Source organism: Prionailurus bengalensis, chromosome F2 (assembly GCF_016509475.1).
Source record: "Prionailurus bengalensis isolate Pbe53 chromosome F2, Fcat_Pben_1.1_paternal_pri, whole genome shotgun sequence".
Taxonomy (NCBI): Eukaryota; Metazoa; Chordata; class Mammalia; order Carnivora; family Felidae; genus Prionailurus; species Prionailurus bengalensis.
Window position 1 is genome coordinate 81,048,732 of NC_057353.1, and position 18,559 is coordinate 81,067,290.

Genomic DNA, 18,559 nt, shown 5'->3' on the forward strand with positions numbered 1-18,559 from the left:
TCTCTGTGTCTCGGGTGCAGTATCGAGAGCTTGATGCGAACTTGGAAGGACAAAGAAGCAGACGAGGGTGGTAGAAACAGCCTGCCCGGGGGGGGGGGGGGGGCTTTCTGCCCGAGGGCCAGAGTCGGCGTGAGCAGGGTCTTTGCGGCTCAGCAAAACGCGGCCCCAACCATGGTTCTTCCGCTTGCTGGCTGTGTGACTTGGCGAGTTACTCAACCTCTCTGACCTGCTGTGTTGTATCAGTACAGCGAGGCCCACGCATCTTGCCCATGGGATGCAGCGTCCGGCACAGCATCGGAGGGAGCAGACCTTCCGGAAGTGGCCAAGCTGGGATACCGGTGGTGGTGGGGGTGTCACTGGGCGCCCAGAGATGGCCTCCTGGAAGGTGCTGCTGGAAGTGAGGTGCTCAAGCATGTTGGTGCCGGACGGAGGCAGGAGGACAGGAGCCCTTGGCCTGGGGTCCTCGAGCTGATGGGCGGGCCCTGGGCTTCGGGGGGGGGGTGTACCTGTGTGTGGGGGCTCCTGTGGGGCCTTTGCACCCAGTACACAGTCTTCCTGCCTGCTTGCCTGGCTCAGGGGTGTGAGGAGGCCAGGGTCACGGGCATGGCTGGTGCTCTTGTCCCCAGTGTGGGGACAGCCGGCGGGGGTAGGGGTGGGGCTGTGTTCTGGGCAACCCCGCCCCCCGCCCCTGCCCGGCCCCGAGGCTCTGACTGCTGCCTGCAGGGGCCAGGCTGGCTGCTCAGCTGGGTTCCCAGTGAGGCGAGGCCTCCTGGGACCTGGTGTGCCAGGGCCGCCCGTCTCTTCTGGGGGCCTCTGGGCTGGCTGGGGCAGGTACGGCCTGGATGTGAGGCCAGCCTCCACTCCTGAGGCTCGAGGTCTGGGGAGAACTTGCCTTCCTTACGTGGTGCTCCCAGGAGGCAAAGCCAGGACCCTGCTGGTGGGGGTAGGCCTGAACACCCGGACGGTCTCACCTGGGAGCGTCACAGAGGGGCTCTCCTGAGGGGAGGTCTGCACTGAGCGTTGGAGGATGAGGGGGACGTGGAGACAGCTCCCCGTGTGACCCTGCGTGGGCTCCCAGCCCCCCGTGCCTCAGTTTCCTCACCTGCACACACCAAGGGGGTGGGCTGGATGACAGCCCCCCCCCACCCCCCGCAGTGGTGAGGACTCAGGGAGGAACAGCAGTGTCCCGCACACAGCCAGGCGCTCAGGAAGTGGGAAAGCCCTCGGGGTGCGGTCCGGGCGCGGGGCAGGGGTCTGAGCAGGTCAGGCGAGGGGCTCGGCCCTCACCTTGTGGGCGTCCCTGCCCCACGGAGTGCCCCACCTGCAGGCCTTGGCCGGTGCCCAGGTCCCCTCCGGCGCCAGCCCGTGTAGTCCCCTTCCACCGTGGGAATCCCTCCCGCGAGATGGGGCCCTGGGGAGCCCCAGAGGGTGCTGCAGAGGGCCGGCGGGGAGGTGACGGGCTTCGGCTCCCGCGCACGGCAGAAGGCAGGCGTCTAGGCAGGGGCCCCGCCTCGCAATGGTCAGCCGCCCTCCCCTCTGCTTGCATTTCCCCTTCCTCCTGCCGCTTCCTCTCCCCTGCTCGGCCCTCCGCAGCCCCTTTGTTCGCCCCGGGCACGCTGGCCGGCCCACCGTTATATTTAGGCGGCAGGTGTGGGAGCCACAAGTCGGGTGGCCCTCCTGGGCACCAGCCGTCGCGCCCACGTGATGCCCGGGAGCTATAAATAGCTCCGGGCCGCGGGGCGCCCAGCATCCCGGGGAGGCCGACGCGCCCCGAGCTCCGAGCTCCCAGCTCCGGGTCTCGGCCTCCGCGCCCTGCCCGGCCCGCGCACGGATGGAGGCGGCGGCGGGACGCCTGCGCGCGCGCGCTTGAGCCGGGGTGAGCCGGTGCTGGCGGGGAGCATGCCGGGAGGACCTCAGCGGCACCCCAGGGAGGGGGCCCGCACCCCTGGAACCAGCTCCCCCCTCCCCCCGCGCCTCGGGGCTCACGCAGCACCGGACGTGGTGGCCCCCACCCAAGACCCTACAGGATCTGTCGGGTCCCAGCCCTGCTCCCACGCTTCTGCTTTACTTCTGGGACCTCGCTGAGCTCTAATCCTCTCGAATCGCCCCACATCGGGCAGGGGCCTGGGTCCAGAGGGGCTGGCCCTCACTGAAGCGGATGCAAACTGGGCAGGCTGTGACCAGGAATGAGGGTTGTAGCCTCCCTGAATCTCTTAGAAACCGGGGTGGAGGTTGGTTCTTGCCTCCTAGACGGACTGAGAAAACCCACAGAGCCTGTCTGGTCAGGGCCCAGAGACCATCCTGCCTTTTCTCCCTGGCCCGGTTACTCATCTGCAAACAGGGACGACCACATGGTCCCCTAACTGGTCTCCAGTGGATGACCACTGTGAACGCTCAGAGGGTTCAGTGCCGGCAGGTGGGGGGAGGCCGGCTGGGTCCCACGAGCTCGGGTGTGGGGCCACTGGCAGGAAGGCCCATGGGGAGACACCCAGCTACCAGCAGGGCTCTTGCCTCATGGTGGTGGGCGTGGGGAATGGATGCTGGAGAACTTGGTGGCCCCTGCCTAGGGGCCCTGGGGCCTCACTGAGGGGGTGTGGCTGGGAGGAAGGGCCTCTTCCTGGGGGGACGGCCACAGGTCTGGTTGAGCTTTGTGGGAGCACCTGGGGCAGCAGGGGTGAGGCATCGCTGCCTGCTCCCCGCTGGGAGCGGGGGACCCAGACTCTGCACAGACCCCACCCCAGCCTGGGCAGTGATCTTCGTCCGACCTCAGCCCAGACCCGGGACCCCATTCTAGCCTATATGCTGCTCCCTGTTCCCAGCCAGTCTAACCCCTCAGCTCTGCCAATCGGGGACAACTTCAGGCTCAGGTGGATGGTGAAGCCTGCCCAGCAGCCTTCAGCCCTGAGGACCTGTTCGGGGATCCTAGGCAGCAGGGCTGGGCCCTATGCTGGGGTCTCCCCGGGTGCCCAGAGGCTGGGGGCAGTGAGGGGGCAGGTCAGCCCCTCAGGGAGAGGCTTATAACCCTGTGGTTCTTCTGGCCTTTTTTCTTCTTTCTTTCTGGTAAACACGCACGCACACACACACACACACACACACACACACACACACTCGGGAACATCCTGCTGCCCCAGGAGGAACAGGTGTTTGTGTGTTCAGGGCGCCCGAGGCTCTCTCCTTCCTCACCTGCACTCCAAGCGGAGGCTTGTGCTGGGACAGCTCAGGTTTGGGGCCGCGGCTTCCTTCCCTCTGCCTTTCTCCCCCTCCGGGGACACTCCCCATTTGGCCCTCCTAGGGCCATGGCACAGGACCGAGTGTGAGGTGTGGCACCTGCCCTAAGCCTGGGGACACCTTTCCTGTCCGGTGGCCCAGGCCTTGGGCCCTTGCCGCACCTAGGCCGAGCCCCCATGGGCTCAGCTTGCCTGGCGGACGGCTGGAGAAGGGGGTGCTGGGACGGGGGCAAAGGTAAGAGGTGCTGGGTTGGGGAACGGAAGGCCTGCCCAAGTGAGCAGATAGGGTGCGGCCGGTGGGGCTGGGGCCACTCCCAGTGGCCGGAGGGGTCCGATGACCACTGGGTCACAGCCTGAGGGTCTTCGGGGGCATCTTGTATAACCCCTCATTGTGCAGATGGGGAAACTGAGGTCATTGGTGTGCCCACGGTGTCCCAGCCCGTGTGGGGGGGGTAGGGGTGGGGGTGGGGTTGGGTGCTCCTGCTGGGACCCCAGCCCAGGAACTTTGGGGCCCAGGGAGGGAGAGAGGGATGTGTCGTGGTGCTCGATGGTGGTCTCTGTGGCCCGGCCGCTTCCCTCCCTGCGGCCATCGCAGTGTGACCCACTCCTGGCCACCTGCGCGGTCACACCTTGGCAAGCGTCTCGTAGCCAGCTGGCCCTTTGGCCGCTGTGGTCTGCCTCTGCTTCTCCAGCTCCCCGCGGGCAGAGCCCGGTTTGTTTACTCCCGCGCCCGGCCGGCCCTGTGGGTGAGCGGTGGAGACAGCGGAGGGGTGGAGGTTCCCATGGGGCACCCGTGAGACATGTTTAAGGTGGTTTGCAGCTATGAGCCGGGCCGCAGTCCTCTCTCCCCGCTGTTTTCCCCGGTCACTTTGGCACCCACGCTTGAGCCCCTTTCCCTGAGGACTGGCCGCCCCGGAATGATCTGGGCTCAGAAATTCCACAGAGGCCCGGGATTCCACAGAGCAGTGTGGCTGGGGTGGGGGTAGGGTGTCTGCTGGTCAGCAGAGGGGGACCCGGGCTGGAGGGGGGGCAGCCTCTGTTGCTATGCAGACGGCCCTGAAATCTGCACACTGGGTTAGAGCCCACTCGTGCGGCGTGTGTCCCTGGGATCCCTCCCTCCGTCCCTTTTCACTCTATGCCGGTGGCGGTCAGGGCTGTGAGCCAGACCTGGCGGGAGCTGTCCGTCCTTGTGCTCCCAGGTGGGGGAAACTGAGGGTGGAGGAGGGTCACTCGCTCAGCTCGGTCCTGCGGCAGGGCCCCAGGGAAGCAATGACTCCCTCTCCGGGGTGGGCAGACTTGCACTTCTCACGGTAGACGGGGGCTCCCGGTGACGCCCTTTTCTGTTGGTTTCCTCTCCTGCAGACGTTAGCCTGCTGCTGAGCGGCCTGGGATTTATGGAGAGGACCTCGGGGGGGCAGCTCTGAATTCTGCCCGGGCCCAACATCGCCGCGACGCCTGCTGCCGAGGGGGCCTGCGCGCCTCTGGCCCTCACCATTGCCCTCGCCCGCCGATGTTCCCTGCTGTCCGGCCCAGGGCCGGCTGTGCCGCCTGAGCCCCCGGGCGCCCTGCAGGACTCGCAGTACCCCGATGGGGTAACGTGACAGAGGCCCTGTGTGTCAGAGCCGCCCGCCCCCGCCGCCGCCCGCTGGTCCAGTTCAAGTTCGGTTTTCCTTCGGCCCTTGAGGGTCTGGGGCCCGCCTTTGAGCGCAGGGGGCCGCTTGCCTGTCCACCGATGCAGAGGGGGCGTCCCCAGAGGCAGGCAGTGCTGGACGGAGCCACGGCGGCCCATTCGCTCCGGGCTTTTTAAAGTTTTCCTCGCTGGGTTTTTGGTTGCCCTTGTTTTTACTTTTGCTTCTCTGGGGCCCGTGTCTTTCCTTTGCTTTGTAGGGAGCTGGACTCTGCTACTCAGCCCTTCCGCCTCCGAGGTGTTTGCAAAGCCTCTGTGCGGCTGGGGCGGGTTTGCAAGGGGTTTTCTGTGTCTCGATCAAGCCCAGGGATCTCGGTCTCCTCGGGCTGGGGGGGGGGGGGCAGGTGGGGGCTTCTCCACTGCGGCCCCCAGCCCCGTGCGGCCCCTCCCTGGGCCCCGCCCGGTCCTCGGAGAAGCATGGCCCGGATGAACCGGCCGGCCCCCGTGGAGGTGAGTTACAAGAGGATGCGCTTCCTGATCACGCACAACCCCACCAACGCCACGCTCAGCACCTTCATTGAGGTAGGTGGGGCCCGGTGGGGTGTCCGCACGCCTCCCGAGAGCTGGCGGTGGGTGGGGAGCGGTGGACTTCGAGCCGTCAACCCACACACTGCCTTTGGGAGCAAAACTGTGGCCCCGGTTATAGGGGCCCAAGGCGGGAGCCCGGAGTGTCCTGGGGAGCTCGGTGGGAGGGCAGTCGTGGGGTCAGCAGCTCCCTGGGGGCCTGCAGGGCAGGACGGTGTAGGGCAGGGGGTAGGTGCTCCGTGCTGTGTAAATTGAGGCAGGCTCGGAGGTAGGGGAAGCGGGCATCAGGCCCTCAGGACATTGCCTGCACTAGAGCAGAGGCTGCACGGGAAGGAGGAGGGAGGGGTCCCGAGGTGGGAAGTGGCTGTGGAAACAGCTCAAGGCAGGCAGAGAGGCCCACGGCGGCAGGCGGAGTGAAGTTCCATGGCCAGCCCAGGCTGCAGGAAGCCTGCTGGCTCTTAGGGAGCCCTCGGGTTAGGACCGGCGGGGCCGGAGGCTTCAGGGTGAAGATCTGTGGGGGAAGGGGCTGGGTAAGGGTCTGAGCTGGCCACAGGAGGAGTGGCCACCGTTGGCGTGACCAGAGGTGTTTGTAGAGCTGTGCATGGGTCTCAGACCCTCCTCCCTTCCCTCTGTAAGGTGAGAGCCGCCCCCATGGTGCTTGTCATAATGAAACAGGGGCCTGGGCGGGAGAGGACCCGAAACACTGTATAGAGGGAGGCAGTGGGCGCCCTGCCATCAGGGGCCTGGGCCTGGACACTGCCAGGGGCCCTGCAGACGAGGGCTGCCCCTCTTCACAGCTGACACCCTTGAGGTAATAGCAGGACCTGGGGAAAGACTCAGCCCAGGACTCGGCACAGGACCCAGCCTGGGGTCAGGGTCTGTGTGTGACCGGGGTCAGGGCCCAGAGTGTGACCGGGGCAAGGTCGTCTGTGGTGAGGGTCAGGGCTCAACCCTGGGCTGTGTGGCAGCCCCTTTGCCACACGCACAGAGGAATTCGGAGGTGGCCCTGTGGCCTCCGGGCCCTGTCCGCCTTCCTGTGCCCCCCCATTCTCAGAATCGCTGTCCTGCCTCATTGTGTCCAGTGTCCCTACCGCACGATGAGCAAGGTCTAGCAGATGGATGACTCGTCACCGCTCCCAGAATAGCTCTGGAGCAGGTGTGGTGGGAATAGCCCCTGCTCGTGGCCCCCGTGGAGCGGACCCCCCGCGTAGAGGATAAATATAAACAGCCTGGCTGTGAACTGCCTTGACCTTTCCTCTGGTAGCCTGGGGCTTCCCCGCCGCTGGTGCCCGGGGTCTTGCCTCCCGGCCGCCATCCGAGCAGGTGCCGGCCCTGTGCACCGTGAGGTCCCCCGCCCGCTGAGGCCTGCCCCTCAAGAGTCCGAAGGCCCTCGTGTGGGGTCCGGCTGTGCCCTCAACTGGACCCGTCCACGAGAGCCTGGCCAGGAGGGCAACTCAGAGTGGGGACCATGCAGGGCCACGTGCGGACCACAGTGTCCTGTCCCTGCTTGGGGACCCAGGAGCTTTGTCTGGAAAATGCTGGTACGGGGCGGGGGCGAGGGGGGTTCCTGAGCACCCAGGATGATGGCAGAGATGTGCTGGGAGGCCAGGCTCATGGCTGGTTAGCCGCGATTGCGACGAGGGTAGGCGGGGACACCCTGCCCTCACCGGGTGGGCTCAGGGACCCTCGCCCAGAAGCATCAGGAAAGCCTCTTCTACCCACAGCAAGTCGTTGGGCCTGAAAGGCCACCCTAGTGGTTACTCTTGGCATCGGCCTTTCTGTTTTGTTGCGGGGGGGGGCCGCGGCCCTGCCCTGGGGGCCCCAGACAGGGGGTACCCACCCCGGACCCCTCAGCCCCAGCCCGGCCTGCCTTCGTCCTCCCTCCCTGCCAGGACCTGAAGAAGTACGGGGCCACCACCGTGGTGCGGGTGTGCGAAGTGACCTACGACAAGGCCCCTCTGGAGAAGGACGGCATCACCGTGGTGGTGAGGGTCTTGGGGCCCCGGTGGTGCTGCTGCTGCCCTGGGGGCAGGTGGGTGGACGGGGCCGGCCTGCGCTGTGAGCTTGCCATGAGGCGGGCCTGCGGGGCCTCGCTAGGGCCACCTGCCCCCCCCCCCCCCTCCAGGCGTGCTGGCGCCTGGGCCACGTGGCGTTTGGGCACATGTCCAGAGAGGCCCTGGCCAGTGGGGCCCTCGAGGCAGGAGCACGCGCCCTGTGCACGTCCACAGGCATAGCTCACGTTGCCAGACCCTCCTGGGTCTGCCTGGGCTGCCGGGCACCCCCCCCCCGCCCCCCACCGTCGCTGCACGGCAGCCCCCGCGTGGGGCTCTGTCATGGAGAAACTGAGGCTCGGGTCAGTCACCGTCTGAGGCACAGCCAGAAGGTGCCAGAGCTGGGACCACGTGGGGAGGGGGGCACCTTCAGGATAGCACCCCACCCCCATCAGGTGGCGGGCGGGCGGGAACGAGGCCTCACTGTGCAGGGGTCCGAGCAGGGTGGGACAACCGGGGGTCCCACGGGCTCCGTGCCGGCTCCTCCGTGTCCGGGCCGCCTGGGGGCTCATCTCAGGCTTGTCGGTGTGGGAACCGTATGGTGAGGAGGGTGGGGCGGGCACTCCTGCGTGGCCCCTGGGGAAGCCATCCACGGAGGCCCAGGGGAGGGAGCCTCGGGGCTGTTTCTTTGGTCCCTTGGCCCCGGGGACCCGAGTCCAGGCGCAGGAAGGGACGACCGTGCTGCCACACGCCTGTGGGTCAGGCCACGTGTGTATTGTGTGTCCCCTAGCGCGGGGCTGCCCAAGGCACGGGGTGGCAGGGTGGGGGCAGCTCTGGGTCCGGTGGCCTCGGCCTGTTCAGCGACAGAGGACCCCTTAGTTACTAGCTTCCCCTCAGCGAGCCGCCTCCCGGTCCACCTCGGGGGGCCCACTCGATTCACCTTTGGTGCCCGAGGAGCAGTTCCCCTCTGCCCCGCGTGAATCTCCTTCACTGGGACCTAAGTATCTCTGTCTTCACGGCAGTGCCCTGGGCTGGGCCCTTACTCCGGAGGCTCCCCACCTCTTCCAGAGCGCTCGGGGAGGTGGGCAGCACAGCTAATTTTTCGAAACCAAATTAATCCCTGAACATCTGGAGAGGGCCCAGCTGTCACTGTTCTGGAATCCAGCTCCCAGAACAATGGGTCTCACCCCTCTGCCCTCTCTTCACTCCTTCCTGGTAGCTGGGCCGGGCCTGCTTTGTGCGGCTGGGCTGGGAGCTGGGGACACAAAGAGGCACCTGTCAGGCACATTTGTAGTCTACGCCCCTTGGGCCTGCCCACCCAGAGTCGCTCAGGCTGTGACCCTGGAATGAGAGGGTGGGCTGACAGGGAGGGGACGTAGTCACCGTGCTTGGGAAAGGGAAGGATGGGGTGTTCAGGGAAGGCTTCCTGGAGAAGGGGACATCTTCTTGGAGCAGAGAGGATGAGGAACCCCTCCGTGGGGACTGCCTGCCTGGCCAGCTTCCTGCCCTCTGGGGCCTGCTGTCCCTCCCCTTCGTGGGGTCCCTCTGCGCTTCTCAGAGAGACGACCTTGTCTGAGCCATGGGCTGGCTGGCCCCGGGGGCCTCTAGCCTCACCGGCTGCTGCCCTCTGCAGGACTGGCCGTTTGACGACGGGGCGCCCCCACCTGGCAAAGTGGTGGAGGACTGGCTGAGCCTACTGAAGGCCAAGTTCTGTGATGACCCTGGCAGCTGTGTGGCCGTTCACTGCGTAGCCGGCCTGGGACGGTGAGCCGGCGGGGGCAGGGTGGGGCTCACGGGGACGTGGGAATCCCGAGGTCCACCTTGATCTCGGACGTGGGTGCTGGGCCCACATCACACATGACCACGGGGTGGGAGTCCCTCCCCAAGTCTGATCCCCCTCCCTGCTGCTGGGTTGCAACTTTGTCCCTGTACTCCAGCCGGAAGGAGCTGCCACCCGTCCCCCTCCCCGACCCCAAAACCCATCCCCCCAACAGCCACGTATGACTGTAGTGACCTGGGCAGTGGCTCCTCTGGTTTCAGGGCGAGGGCTGGCAAGCGGGGTTGATGGCAAGTATCAAGCCCTCATCCCAGGCCAGACCCACGCCCTGCGCTTTGCTCACCCTCTCGCTCTCCTGCGCGTTTACACGTGGGGAGCCTGAGGCTCAGAGAGGGTGCCCGGCCCACCTGGGGCTGCACAGCAGGTGGTGGGGCTGAGCTGCTGCCTGTGCCCTCCACAGAGGGGAGGTGCTGGACAGCTTTTTGGTGGATGTGAGGGTGAAGGCATCGCTCTGCGCCCTCGGCAGGCGGCCCGTCGGGGGAGGGGTGGGGTGCCGAGGCTTGACCCAGCCCCGGGTCTGTCCCCAGGGCTCCGGTCCTCGTGGCACTGGCTCTCATCGAGAGCGGAATGAAGTACGAAGACGCCATCCAGTTCATCCGACAGTGAGTGGCTGGGGGTGGGGGTGGGGTGCGGCCACTTGGTGTGCATTTGGGGGTCTGGGTTTAGGGGGTCCTTATCCTGGACTCCCCATCCTTGCCGGCAGGCACTCCGGCCCCCGGCCACAGGGTGAGCTCCGAGATGCCCCCAGTCCCACGCAGCCTCATTCTGTAGTATCGACGCATTTGTGAGGGCCCTGCAGCCAGGCCGCGTGCCCCAGTGGGGACCGGTCCCTGCGTGCGGCCCCTGGAGCTGGGGGCGTGGGGTGAGGAGGGGCCCCAGGCCCTGTGGTCCACGGCGGTGTGAATGTGGACAGGCTGCGGCACCCAGCAGGTCCAAAGCACAGGGACTCAGCACAGCTTAGACTCATCCTTCACGCATATGGCCCTTGGGCGTGGTTACAGGGGGCTCTGCTCAGGGAGCCTGGGCCCCCGGGGGGGCAGCCCTTCTCCAGCGATGCTGGTCTCGGGGCCGGAGGGGCTCTGGAAGCTTTGCCTGCAGAGTCTCCTGCACTCCCATTTTGTGGGCCCCAGCAAGTGCGTGGCGACGCCTGAGGTCGTGGGTGGGTGGGGACGGTTGACTTCCTGAAGTGCTTGGTGGGCAGCCTTAGGGGTTCCCCATGTCCTGTCATCTGAGGCCCTCACTCCCTCCCTGGCTGCAGGGCTGCCCTGGCGTCACCCTGTGACCCTGTAGGAGCCCGTGGCCTGGGGGTGGGGTGGTACCAGGTAAACGAGGAGGGCGGGTATCATGGGGGGACAGGGCTCGGGAGCTAGCCTGCAGGAGGTGACCCCAGGCTGGGTGAATACTGGTAGCAGCGACAGCAGATACGGGAAGGGTGACATCAGCACTGGGAAGGGCCCGGGAAGGGCCTGGAGGTGAGGCGAGCTCTGCCTGGAGCTCGCCGGGGCTGGGCCGGTGCTGAGCGTGCCCCCTGACCCCACCCCATCCCGTCTCCCTAGGACCCCGCGGCTGGCTGGGCAGGTGCTGAGTGCCCCCCCCCCCACTGACCCCACCCCTGTCCTGTCTCCCCAGAAAGCGGCGTGGAGCCATCAACAGCAAGCAGCTCACCTATTTGGAAAAATACCGGCCAAAGCAGAGACTGCGGTTCAAAGAACCACACGCACACAAGACCAAGTGCTGTGTCATGTAGCCCAGGGCCTCCGAGCAGGGGCTCCGCGCCCGCTGCCGCCTCGCCTCCTCTCCCGGCACCTCAGCACCCCTGTGTCCCCTGGGCCCAGCTCGCCCTGCGTGCCCTCTGCCGTCTCGTCCCGTCTGGTCATCCCTGTGTCTCCGTCTGCCCGTGTCCACCACTTTGCGGACCTGCCCTTCCCTTTGTCTCTATGCTCTGCGTCTCTGCGTCTGGGCCCCGGAGCCCCGTCTCTCTCTGCGTCTCTGGGTGTCTCTGCCTCTCCCCGAGTCTGATGTCTCTCTCTTCCTGGCTCTGTGCCTGCAGCTCTCTCTCTGTCTGAGGCTTAGCTGGGGCGCCCCGGCCCGGCCCTCCCACACTGTCCCCTGGGCAGCTTTCCTCTCAGGCTCATTTGTTAGGGGGCAGGTGTATTTTTTAGCCACTGGGCCTGACCCCTCCTCCATCCTGACCTGTTCTTGGCACTTTCAGTTACTGGGTCTGGAGACTGTGAGATGTCCTGGATACCGAAGGCAATAAAATAGGACTCTGTGGCTGTGTGTGCGTGGAGAGTGGGGTGCGGGGCTGGGAGGGGTGGATGGGCGGGGGGGGGGGGGAGCGCCTTGGGAGACTGGGTGGGGCCCCGGGAGGCCACTGCCCACCCCCTGACCCAGAGGCCTTCCTGCTGGCGGCACTGGGGCTCCCCCTGGTGTCTGTGCTGGGTCCCTGCGCTCCCTGGATTAGGGGCCCGGGACGCATCCCTGATCCAGCAGAGTGAGCACCTCTCTGATGTGGCCTGTGTGGGGCCCTGCCCAGTTGCCTTGCCATTTTGCGGGGGGTGGCAAGGCCGGGTCACCAGGGCTGCTCCTCTGCAGGACAGACGGGGACTCACTCGGTAATTCCTCAGGGCCTCGTGTCCAGTGGGGCGGCTGCTCCTGCCCCCACCAGGTGCCTCGTTTCAGCCTCAGAGGCCGGGAGAAGGGTGCAGGCGGTGGTCGCCACTTGGCTGAGGTGGAGGGACGCCCCATGCCATCAGCGCAGGGTGGGGAGAGGAGGCCACAGGGACACAGGGTGAGTGAGTTTGAGTGTACAAGAGGCCGGGGCCGGGGCCTGCCTGGGATTGCCATGCTCAGGTCTCCCAGAGCTGGGGGCCCCTGCCTGGCTGAGGAAAGGGGCACGGCCAGAGGAGGGGCCCAGGGCTGGCCTGGCTGGCTGGTGTGGAGCGTCTGGGGGTGGTCTGTGCCCGGCAGGTGCTGGGAGCCACCTGTGGATACCACCCAGAGGCCTTCATGGATGGCATTTCTCCCAGTTGCTGGGACCCAGTGCCCATCTTAGGGGTCACAGCCCCGGGCCTGGCATCCAGGCCACCCCGTCCTTGCGTGTGCCTGGCCTGAGACTCCCTCCATCCCACTCTGGGATGGGTTGTGGGGGAGGGCTTACCTAGCTGTCCGGATGTCACCCCTTGTCTCCTTCCCAGGTTGGAGGCACACCCAGGAAGGGCAACGTCAGGGCCTTGGCACAGATTCGTGTCCTTGGAGGCAGGCGTCCCCTGCTAGGGGCCATCCCGCTAGTACTCCAACAACAGGCCCCAGTGAGGGGGGCGGTCTCTGGGGGCTGCTCCCTTCTCGGGGACCGGGGGTGTGGCCAGCAGGGACACAGGCCCAGTCCCGCAGTCTCCCCACTGGCCTGGCAGTGAACGGTTGCCACTGGTGTCATTAATAGGGCACCGCCTGTGTGCCCGGCTCTGTAGAGCCCAGCTGCCCCCTAGTAGGAGTTGGGACCCTCCCCGGTCCCAGACTCAAGGCTTGCTGGCACTGTTGGCTCCAGGAACCCACCGGGTCCAGGCCCACCCAGCTCCAAGCTTTCTTTCCCTGAAGCAGACTTCCCGGAGGAGGGTGTGCAGGGGCCAGGTGGTGAAGCGGGTGGGTGAGCCCAGGGAAGGTCCCCCTTTCAGGGGAGATCGCACCCGTGCCCAGAGACCACACCCACCAGGCTGGAACTAGGGGACCCTGTAACCTGCTGTGTGGTCCCTAAGGAGCACATCCCCCATGCCCAGCTAGGGGGTTGGAGCACCCAGGGAGATCCGTGCACAGGATGGGAGTTGTGAAAGGGAGTACCACCCCAAAGTCGCTCCTCAGGGGGCTTTATTCAGAGATGGACAGACGGGTAGGATGGGGGCGGCAGACCCCAGCCCCCTCTGGGCTCCTGGGTGGAGAGGGGCCCCCGGCTCTATCAAATGGAACACACCTGAGAAGGCTAGTAAATGCGTGCTCCAGGAAGGTCGCTGTATTTTTTCGATGCACCATCCAAGTTTTGGGGCACCCTCTGTGCCAGCCCTGTGCACCTGCATCCCTGCCCCAGGGCGCTCACAGTCTGGGGGGGGGAGGTGGGGTGAGACAGCCTGGGAGTTTGGTGCAAGGGTTGGGGGGGGCGGCTCAGGCTCAAGGTGGGCTGAGGAGGGGCTGAGAAGGGGGCTCCCTCTGGGGGGGGCATGCAGGCTGGTCCTCGAAGGATGGGGCAGTGTGGAGGCCCCTGGGGGGGAGTGGGGGAGGTGCTCCGGATGGAAGGAGCTTCCTGAGCAAAGGTGTGGAGGGGGTGTGTGCGCAGTTGAGAGACAGGGTAGGTGGGTGGGTGGCCGGCTGGTCGAGTGGGGGGTCCTGAGAGACTCCCTGGGGCTTGGGCCCTAGGAGGAACTTCGACAGACCGGGGAAAGGCCCATCTGCCCATTTCACATGTGGGAAAACCAAGGCTGAGAAGGGAGGGCCTGGCTGAAGGTCAGGCTGGTCTCCAGGTGGCTGTATGGGAGGTGGGGGTGCTTGCCAGAAGGCCCGTCTTTGGACTCAGTCCTGTGAGGGGTCCGGGGAGGAAGGTCTTTCTGCCCATTTTACAGATGGAATAGCTGAGGCTCAGAGAGCTGAGACCCTTGCTTCGGGCCATACACAGCTCACCCAGGCCCCGCTGGGAAGGTCTGGCTCTGGCCCAGCCCTGACGGGACTCCGGAGGCGAGGGGTCATGGTGGAGGGAGACCTTGAGTCACCTGGACTGAGGGAGACCAGCCAAAGGACCGTTTCCCCACGGCCCGCTCCTCAGTGACTATTAAGCTCCAAACCAGAGACAAACTGAAGACTCAGGGGTGGGGGTGGGGGGGCCTTGGTAAACGGCTCCATTCCACGGTGGTTGCCCTTGGACGACCTCCTCAGTACTCAGACCCTGGCGGACCATGGCTCCACCTGACTTCCACTAGCTGTCATTTGCAGGACCCTGCACAGACTTCACAGTTTGCCTCTGGGATACCTGCTCTGCCCCCTCTACTCTAGGCCTGTCCCTGTTCCCTAGTCCTGCCGGGGTCCCGTGGGCTTGCCTCGGTCCTCTGGGTTCACGAGATGGCGGGCAGGGAGCTGGCAGGTGTGAAGGTTCTTTGTTGAATCTACATCTTTTTTTCAAATGGAAACATCTTATGCATCCAAGCTCCGTGTGGACGGGGCAGGGTTGACCAATTCGGTGGGCACAGGGGAGGAGGAGGGTGAGGGAGGACGGCTGGAGGTCACTGCGGTCTGGCGGCCATCTCCTGAAGGAAAGACAGCTGCCTGCTGGCAAATTCCCGGATGCCGGGCTCTGGGTCTTTTTTGAGATCTTCAAAAGCTCCAGGGGAGGAGAGACAAGTCAGAGGTGCCCCGGGGTCCCGTCTGCCCCCAGCCCCACCCTGGTGGAGGGAGTCCCAGGGCCCATGCTCACGGAGAGCAGCCCCTCCTTCCAGCAGGGGTGGGGGCGTGGCAGGACCACACCTGGACCCCACTTCCTCTGCCTCCCCAACCCCACCTATTCCTCGCCCCTCACTTTTGGGCGCCCACCCACAGCCTTACTTTATTGGAGCCTCAGGTGGAGTGAGTGGGTGTGAGCCCCATCCCACAGGTGCCCATCTCTACCTCTGGAGGTGTGGGCTGGGGTCCAGGGCGGGGGGAACCTCCAGAAGTGGGGTGGGAGGTGTGGCTGGGGGTCCTGCGCGCGGGGGGGGGGGGGGGGGGAACGGGGCTGCTTACTGCAGAGCAACAGGTTTGTGTCCATGCTGTTCACCACCTGGGACACGGCCTGGGGGTGGTAGCAGATGTTGTACCCTGTGGGACAGATAGAGGAGCCCGCCAGTGGAAGAGGGCTCGCTGGTGGGTGAGCGTCAGACCCTCTCCAGGCCTTCTGGGGCCCCTCACCCACCACCTCTCCTCTCCTGCCAGCAGACCCCGAGCTGCGCTTGCAGTAGCCTGGCAGGTGCTGGCGGGCCGGACCAGGGCAGGAGAGGGTCAGGATGCTCAGGCAGGGCAGGCAGGAGGGTCCCGGGGCCTGGCCGTCCCTGCTCACCTATGAAGAGCGCAGCCCAGGTCTTGATGTGGTGGTGGCGGCTGTGCAGGTAGCTGAGGGCCTGCGCCAAGTGGATGCTGAACTCCTCCTGGCTGTGGGTCATCTGGCCGGAGGACAGCGTGCTGGAGCAGGGACTAGTCCAGAGCCCCAGCCCAGCCCCGCCCCTGCCAGCCCCGGGGGCTGCGGGTGCGGTGAGGGACACAGCAGCGCGCCAAGCCTGGAGCCTCGCTCCTGGCCCCGCCTCCCGGCCCCGCCCCGGCCCCGCCCCGGCCCCGCCCCGGCCCCGCCCCAGGCCCTATCGGGCAGGCCCCGCCTCCCGCCCTCGCCGGGGCCCCGCCCCGGCCCCGCCCCAGACCTCTCCCAGGCCCCGCCCCGGCTCCAGGCTCCGCCCCCCGTCCCAGTCCCCGCCTCCCTCCCAGAGGCCGGTCCCGCGCGCCCCAGGCCCCTCCTCACCAGGCAGGTCCAGAGGAAGTGGCGGGCGCTGAGGCCCCTCTCCCAGGCCAGCGTGCAGAAGAGGGTGTGCCGAAGCCGCCAGCGGAGCAGCACCGCGCAGCGGTACAGGGCGAACTTGGCTTGCTGCGGGGACAGCCGCGGGAGGGGTCACCTGCCGCCCGGGCTGTCCAGGCTGGAGGTGTGTCCCCCCCGCCCCCCTCAGACCACGAGCTTCAGGTGGGTCTGGGGCCCGATGCCGTCCTCCCCCGCTGTACTCTCAGCCCACCCTCGGCCTCTGGGGCAGCCCCGGCTCCGGCCTCAGTGCCTGGCTCCCGGCTGCTCCCAAGGCAAGTCTCCCATTCATTTTGGAAGCTGCCGCTCGATGCCTCTCTTCGGCCGCGCTGTGTCTCATTGGCCTCAGCACGGGGCACGGCTGGCACAGGGGAAAGCCTGACCATTGCACCAAGTTCAGCGAGCAACCCGAGCCCCCGCCACGTGGCAGGTGCTGCGGACACGGCAGAGACTGGAACAGGCCGGGTCCTGCCCACACAGAGGGCGCGGCGGCACGCGTGCACGTGCGTAAGCGCTCGTATGCACGTGCGTGCGCGCGCGTGCGCGCGCACGGGGCGGACCTCAGTCACGGACACCAATGCCGGTGGCCACACCTGCTGCCCGAGAGCAAGGCTGCTCCCTGCCGCCATCTGCACACCCTCAGCCCCGCCAGGGGGAAAGCCCGGCAGCGGGCACTCACCGTGACGACGGCGGGACAGCGGTCCTTCAGGTGCAGGAGCAGGGGCACCAGGCTCTGGTGCACCTGGGCTCGCAGGCCGATCAGCTCCCTGCCTGCCGCTGCTGCCACCAGGTCCCCGAACAACGCCATGGCCGCCGCCCGGATCCCGTCCCGTTCCTGCAAGACGGGGGCTCAGAGCCGCAGCCAAACTTGCCTGGGGTCCCCACCCTGTGGAGGGGATGGGGCTCAGGTCCCTCAGCAGAGCCCTCTCACCAGGTCTGGGGCCCCTGGGCAGGGCCGTGCCTCCCTCTCAGGGCCCTTCGCGGGTCCCAGACCCTCCACCAGGACCTGAAGTCACTTCTCTCTCCCTCGCAATCTCACCCCGACCACCCAAGTGTCACGAAAGTGGTGTGTGTGGGGGCGGGGCGTATCCCCCCTAGTTTCCCAGTGAAGGGAGACAGTCACCGCCAGCTTGCGGGGCGCTTCGGGAAGGTGCAGCGGGTGGGGCTGGAGGGCCTGAAGGGCGACGCTCTTCCAGCCTCGTGGAGAAGGGGCCGAGCGCCACCTGGCGGCCAGTGGGCCCAGTGCGGCCCAGGTGCGCCGGGTGCACACCCAGGTGTCCGCCTTTGGGGCTCCTCTCCCCAGCCCCCAGGCCAGCGGGCAGAAGGGGAGTTGGGGGGGGGTCCCTCTGCCTTTGAGGACCTGGGGTAGGCACAGGAGGGGGGCATAAGCAGGGCACATGCCCGCCTCCGCCGGGGCACACTCACGTCGTCGAAAAAGGAGCGGGCATTGATGGCCACCCGGAGGCTTTGCGCGGCTGCGCCGTTGGCGCCCAGGCGGTGCAGCACGTCCGACACGGTGCCCATGACCCGCACAACCACCTGCTCGCTGTTCTGGAAGAAGCCGTTGAGAAAGGCCGGCATCTGTCTTTGGAGCAGGCTTCCCTGGGGGGCAGGGGCGCCGGTGGGCCGAGGGTGCCAGGAGTGGGGGCTCCTGCGCCCTACCCCGGCCCTGTGGGTTGGACCCGGAACAATCTCAGGCCCTCCCTCCGATGCCCCTCCCCAGCCCCCATCCCGGCCTGGGTGTCTGCCCGGCACAGTCCCCCTAACTCCGCTGGGATCCCGCCCCGGCTCTGCACACAGGGCAGCTGTGCTCCTGCCCTGGTCTGCCCCCCCAGGAGCTGTGTGGTCATGGTCATGGACAGGGCTTTCCTCTCTGAGGGGGTCCTCCTGGGGTTAAGGGATATTAGCCCTGTGTTAGGTGGCTCCCAGCTCCTTTTTCCAGTCCCCATGCTGGTCAGAAGGCCCCCCGCCAAGTCCTGGAGACCACTCTTCCCTTCCTCCACCTCACCCTGCCTTCACCCCTGTTCCCGGCCTCCCAGTGGGCCAGCCAGGGAGGGCCCGGGGACAGGACGAGACAGGGTTGGTCAGCTGTGCACAGACTGAGGTCACTGGTTCTCTAGTCACAGGGAACTCGGGTGCACAGGAGGTGGTTCCGGACCTCCTATGCTACAACGACCACTTTCCACTTGCACACTACTTTAAACAAGACTGAATTCATTCTCAGCCAGTTCTGTCTGTGCCTCTTGTTGGCCTGGTGCTCGTGAATTGTCCAGATAAACGGTTGGAGAGCAGCCTGTCGGCAAAAGGATGTTTCCTGCCATTGGGCCCCTTCTCAGTGATAGTGTGGTAAACCAGGGTGATTTTTACAACTTTAGAACAAGTCTTCAGCCACCTCATTGGCTTCCTGAGCTCTGTTGGGTTTCACAATATTAACGTTTCCGCAAATGACTCATTTCACAGTAACAAACACTTTCTGCACACCTACAGGGTACAGCCAGGGTGCTGGGATGGGACTCGGGTTCTGGCAGTGAATGGGAAGAATGGGACTCTCATGGGAAGGACCAGAAAACAAACAAAGCACGCATAACACGATGAGTGTCAGAGGGTGATGAGGGGTGTGAGAGAAGATAAAGCAGGGGATAGAGTGAGCCGGGGTGGAGGCCGTGGTGGAGGCTGGGGTTGTTACAAAATTTAAGTAGGATCAGAGAAGGTGTC

The 18,559-nt window shown here is 66.2% G+C and overlaps 2 protein-coding genes across 8 annotated transcripts in view; one reads left to right on the top strand and one right to left on the bottom strand.

Moving 5' to 3' along the window:
- Positions 1 to 11,541, top strand: part of PTP4A3 (protein tyrosine phosphatase 4A3) — a 36,689-nt gene extending 25,148 nt beyond the window's left edge. For 3 of the 4 annotated variants that reach the window (XM_043601888.1, XM_043601890.1, XM_043601889.1), the window contains exons 2-6: positions 4,590 to 5,436; positions 7,332 to 7,424; positions 9,064 to 9,194; positions 9,795 to 9,869; positions 10,897 to 11,541. In XM_043601888.1, coding sequence (XP_043457823.1) covers positions 5,332 to 5,436; positions 7,332 to 7,424; positions 9,064 to 9,194; positions 9,795 to 9,869; positions 10,897 to 11,014 — 522 coding nt within the window. In that variant the 5' untranslated portion in view covers positions 4,590 to 5,331 and the 3' untranslated portion in view covers positions 11,015 to 11,541. Of the gene's footprint in view, positions 1 to 1,634; positions 1,877 to 4,589; positions 5,437 to 7,331; positions 7,425 to 9,063; positions 9,195 to 9,794; positions 9,870 to 10,896 lie in introns of those variants that run through there. The other variant, XM_043601887.1, reaches the window with a different exon arrangement.
- Positions 11,542 to 13,113: 1,572 nt separating this feature from the next.
- Positions 13,114 to 18,559, bottom strand: part of LOC122495859 (maestro heat-like repeat family member 5) — a 65,797-nt gene continuing 60,351 nt past the window's right edge. The window contains exons 25-30 of one of the 4 annotated variants that reach the window (XM_043601891.1): positions 17,270 to 17,446; positions 16,524 to 16,679; positions 15,794 to 15,916; positions 15,341 to 15,432; positions 15,028 to 15,102; positions 13,114 to 14,555 (exon numbers count right to left, since the gene is read on the bottom strand). In XM_043601891.1, coding sequence (XP_043457826.1) covers positions 14,228 to 14,555; positions 15,028 to 15,102; positions 15,341 to 15,432; positions 15,794 to 15,916; positions 16,524 to 16,679; positions 17,270 to 17,446 — 951 coding nt within the window. In that variant the 3' untranslated portion in view covers positions 13,114 to 14,227. Of the gene's footprint in view, positions 14,630 to 15,027; positions 15,103 to 15,340; positions 15,444 to 15,793; positions 15,917 to 16,523; positions 16,680 to 17,269; positions 17,447 to 18,559 lie in introns of all 4 variants that reach the window. The other 3 variants (XM_043601893.1, XM_043601894.1, XM_043601895.1) reach the window with 3 other exon arrangements.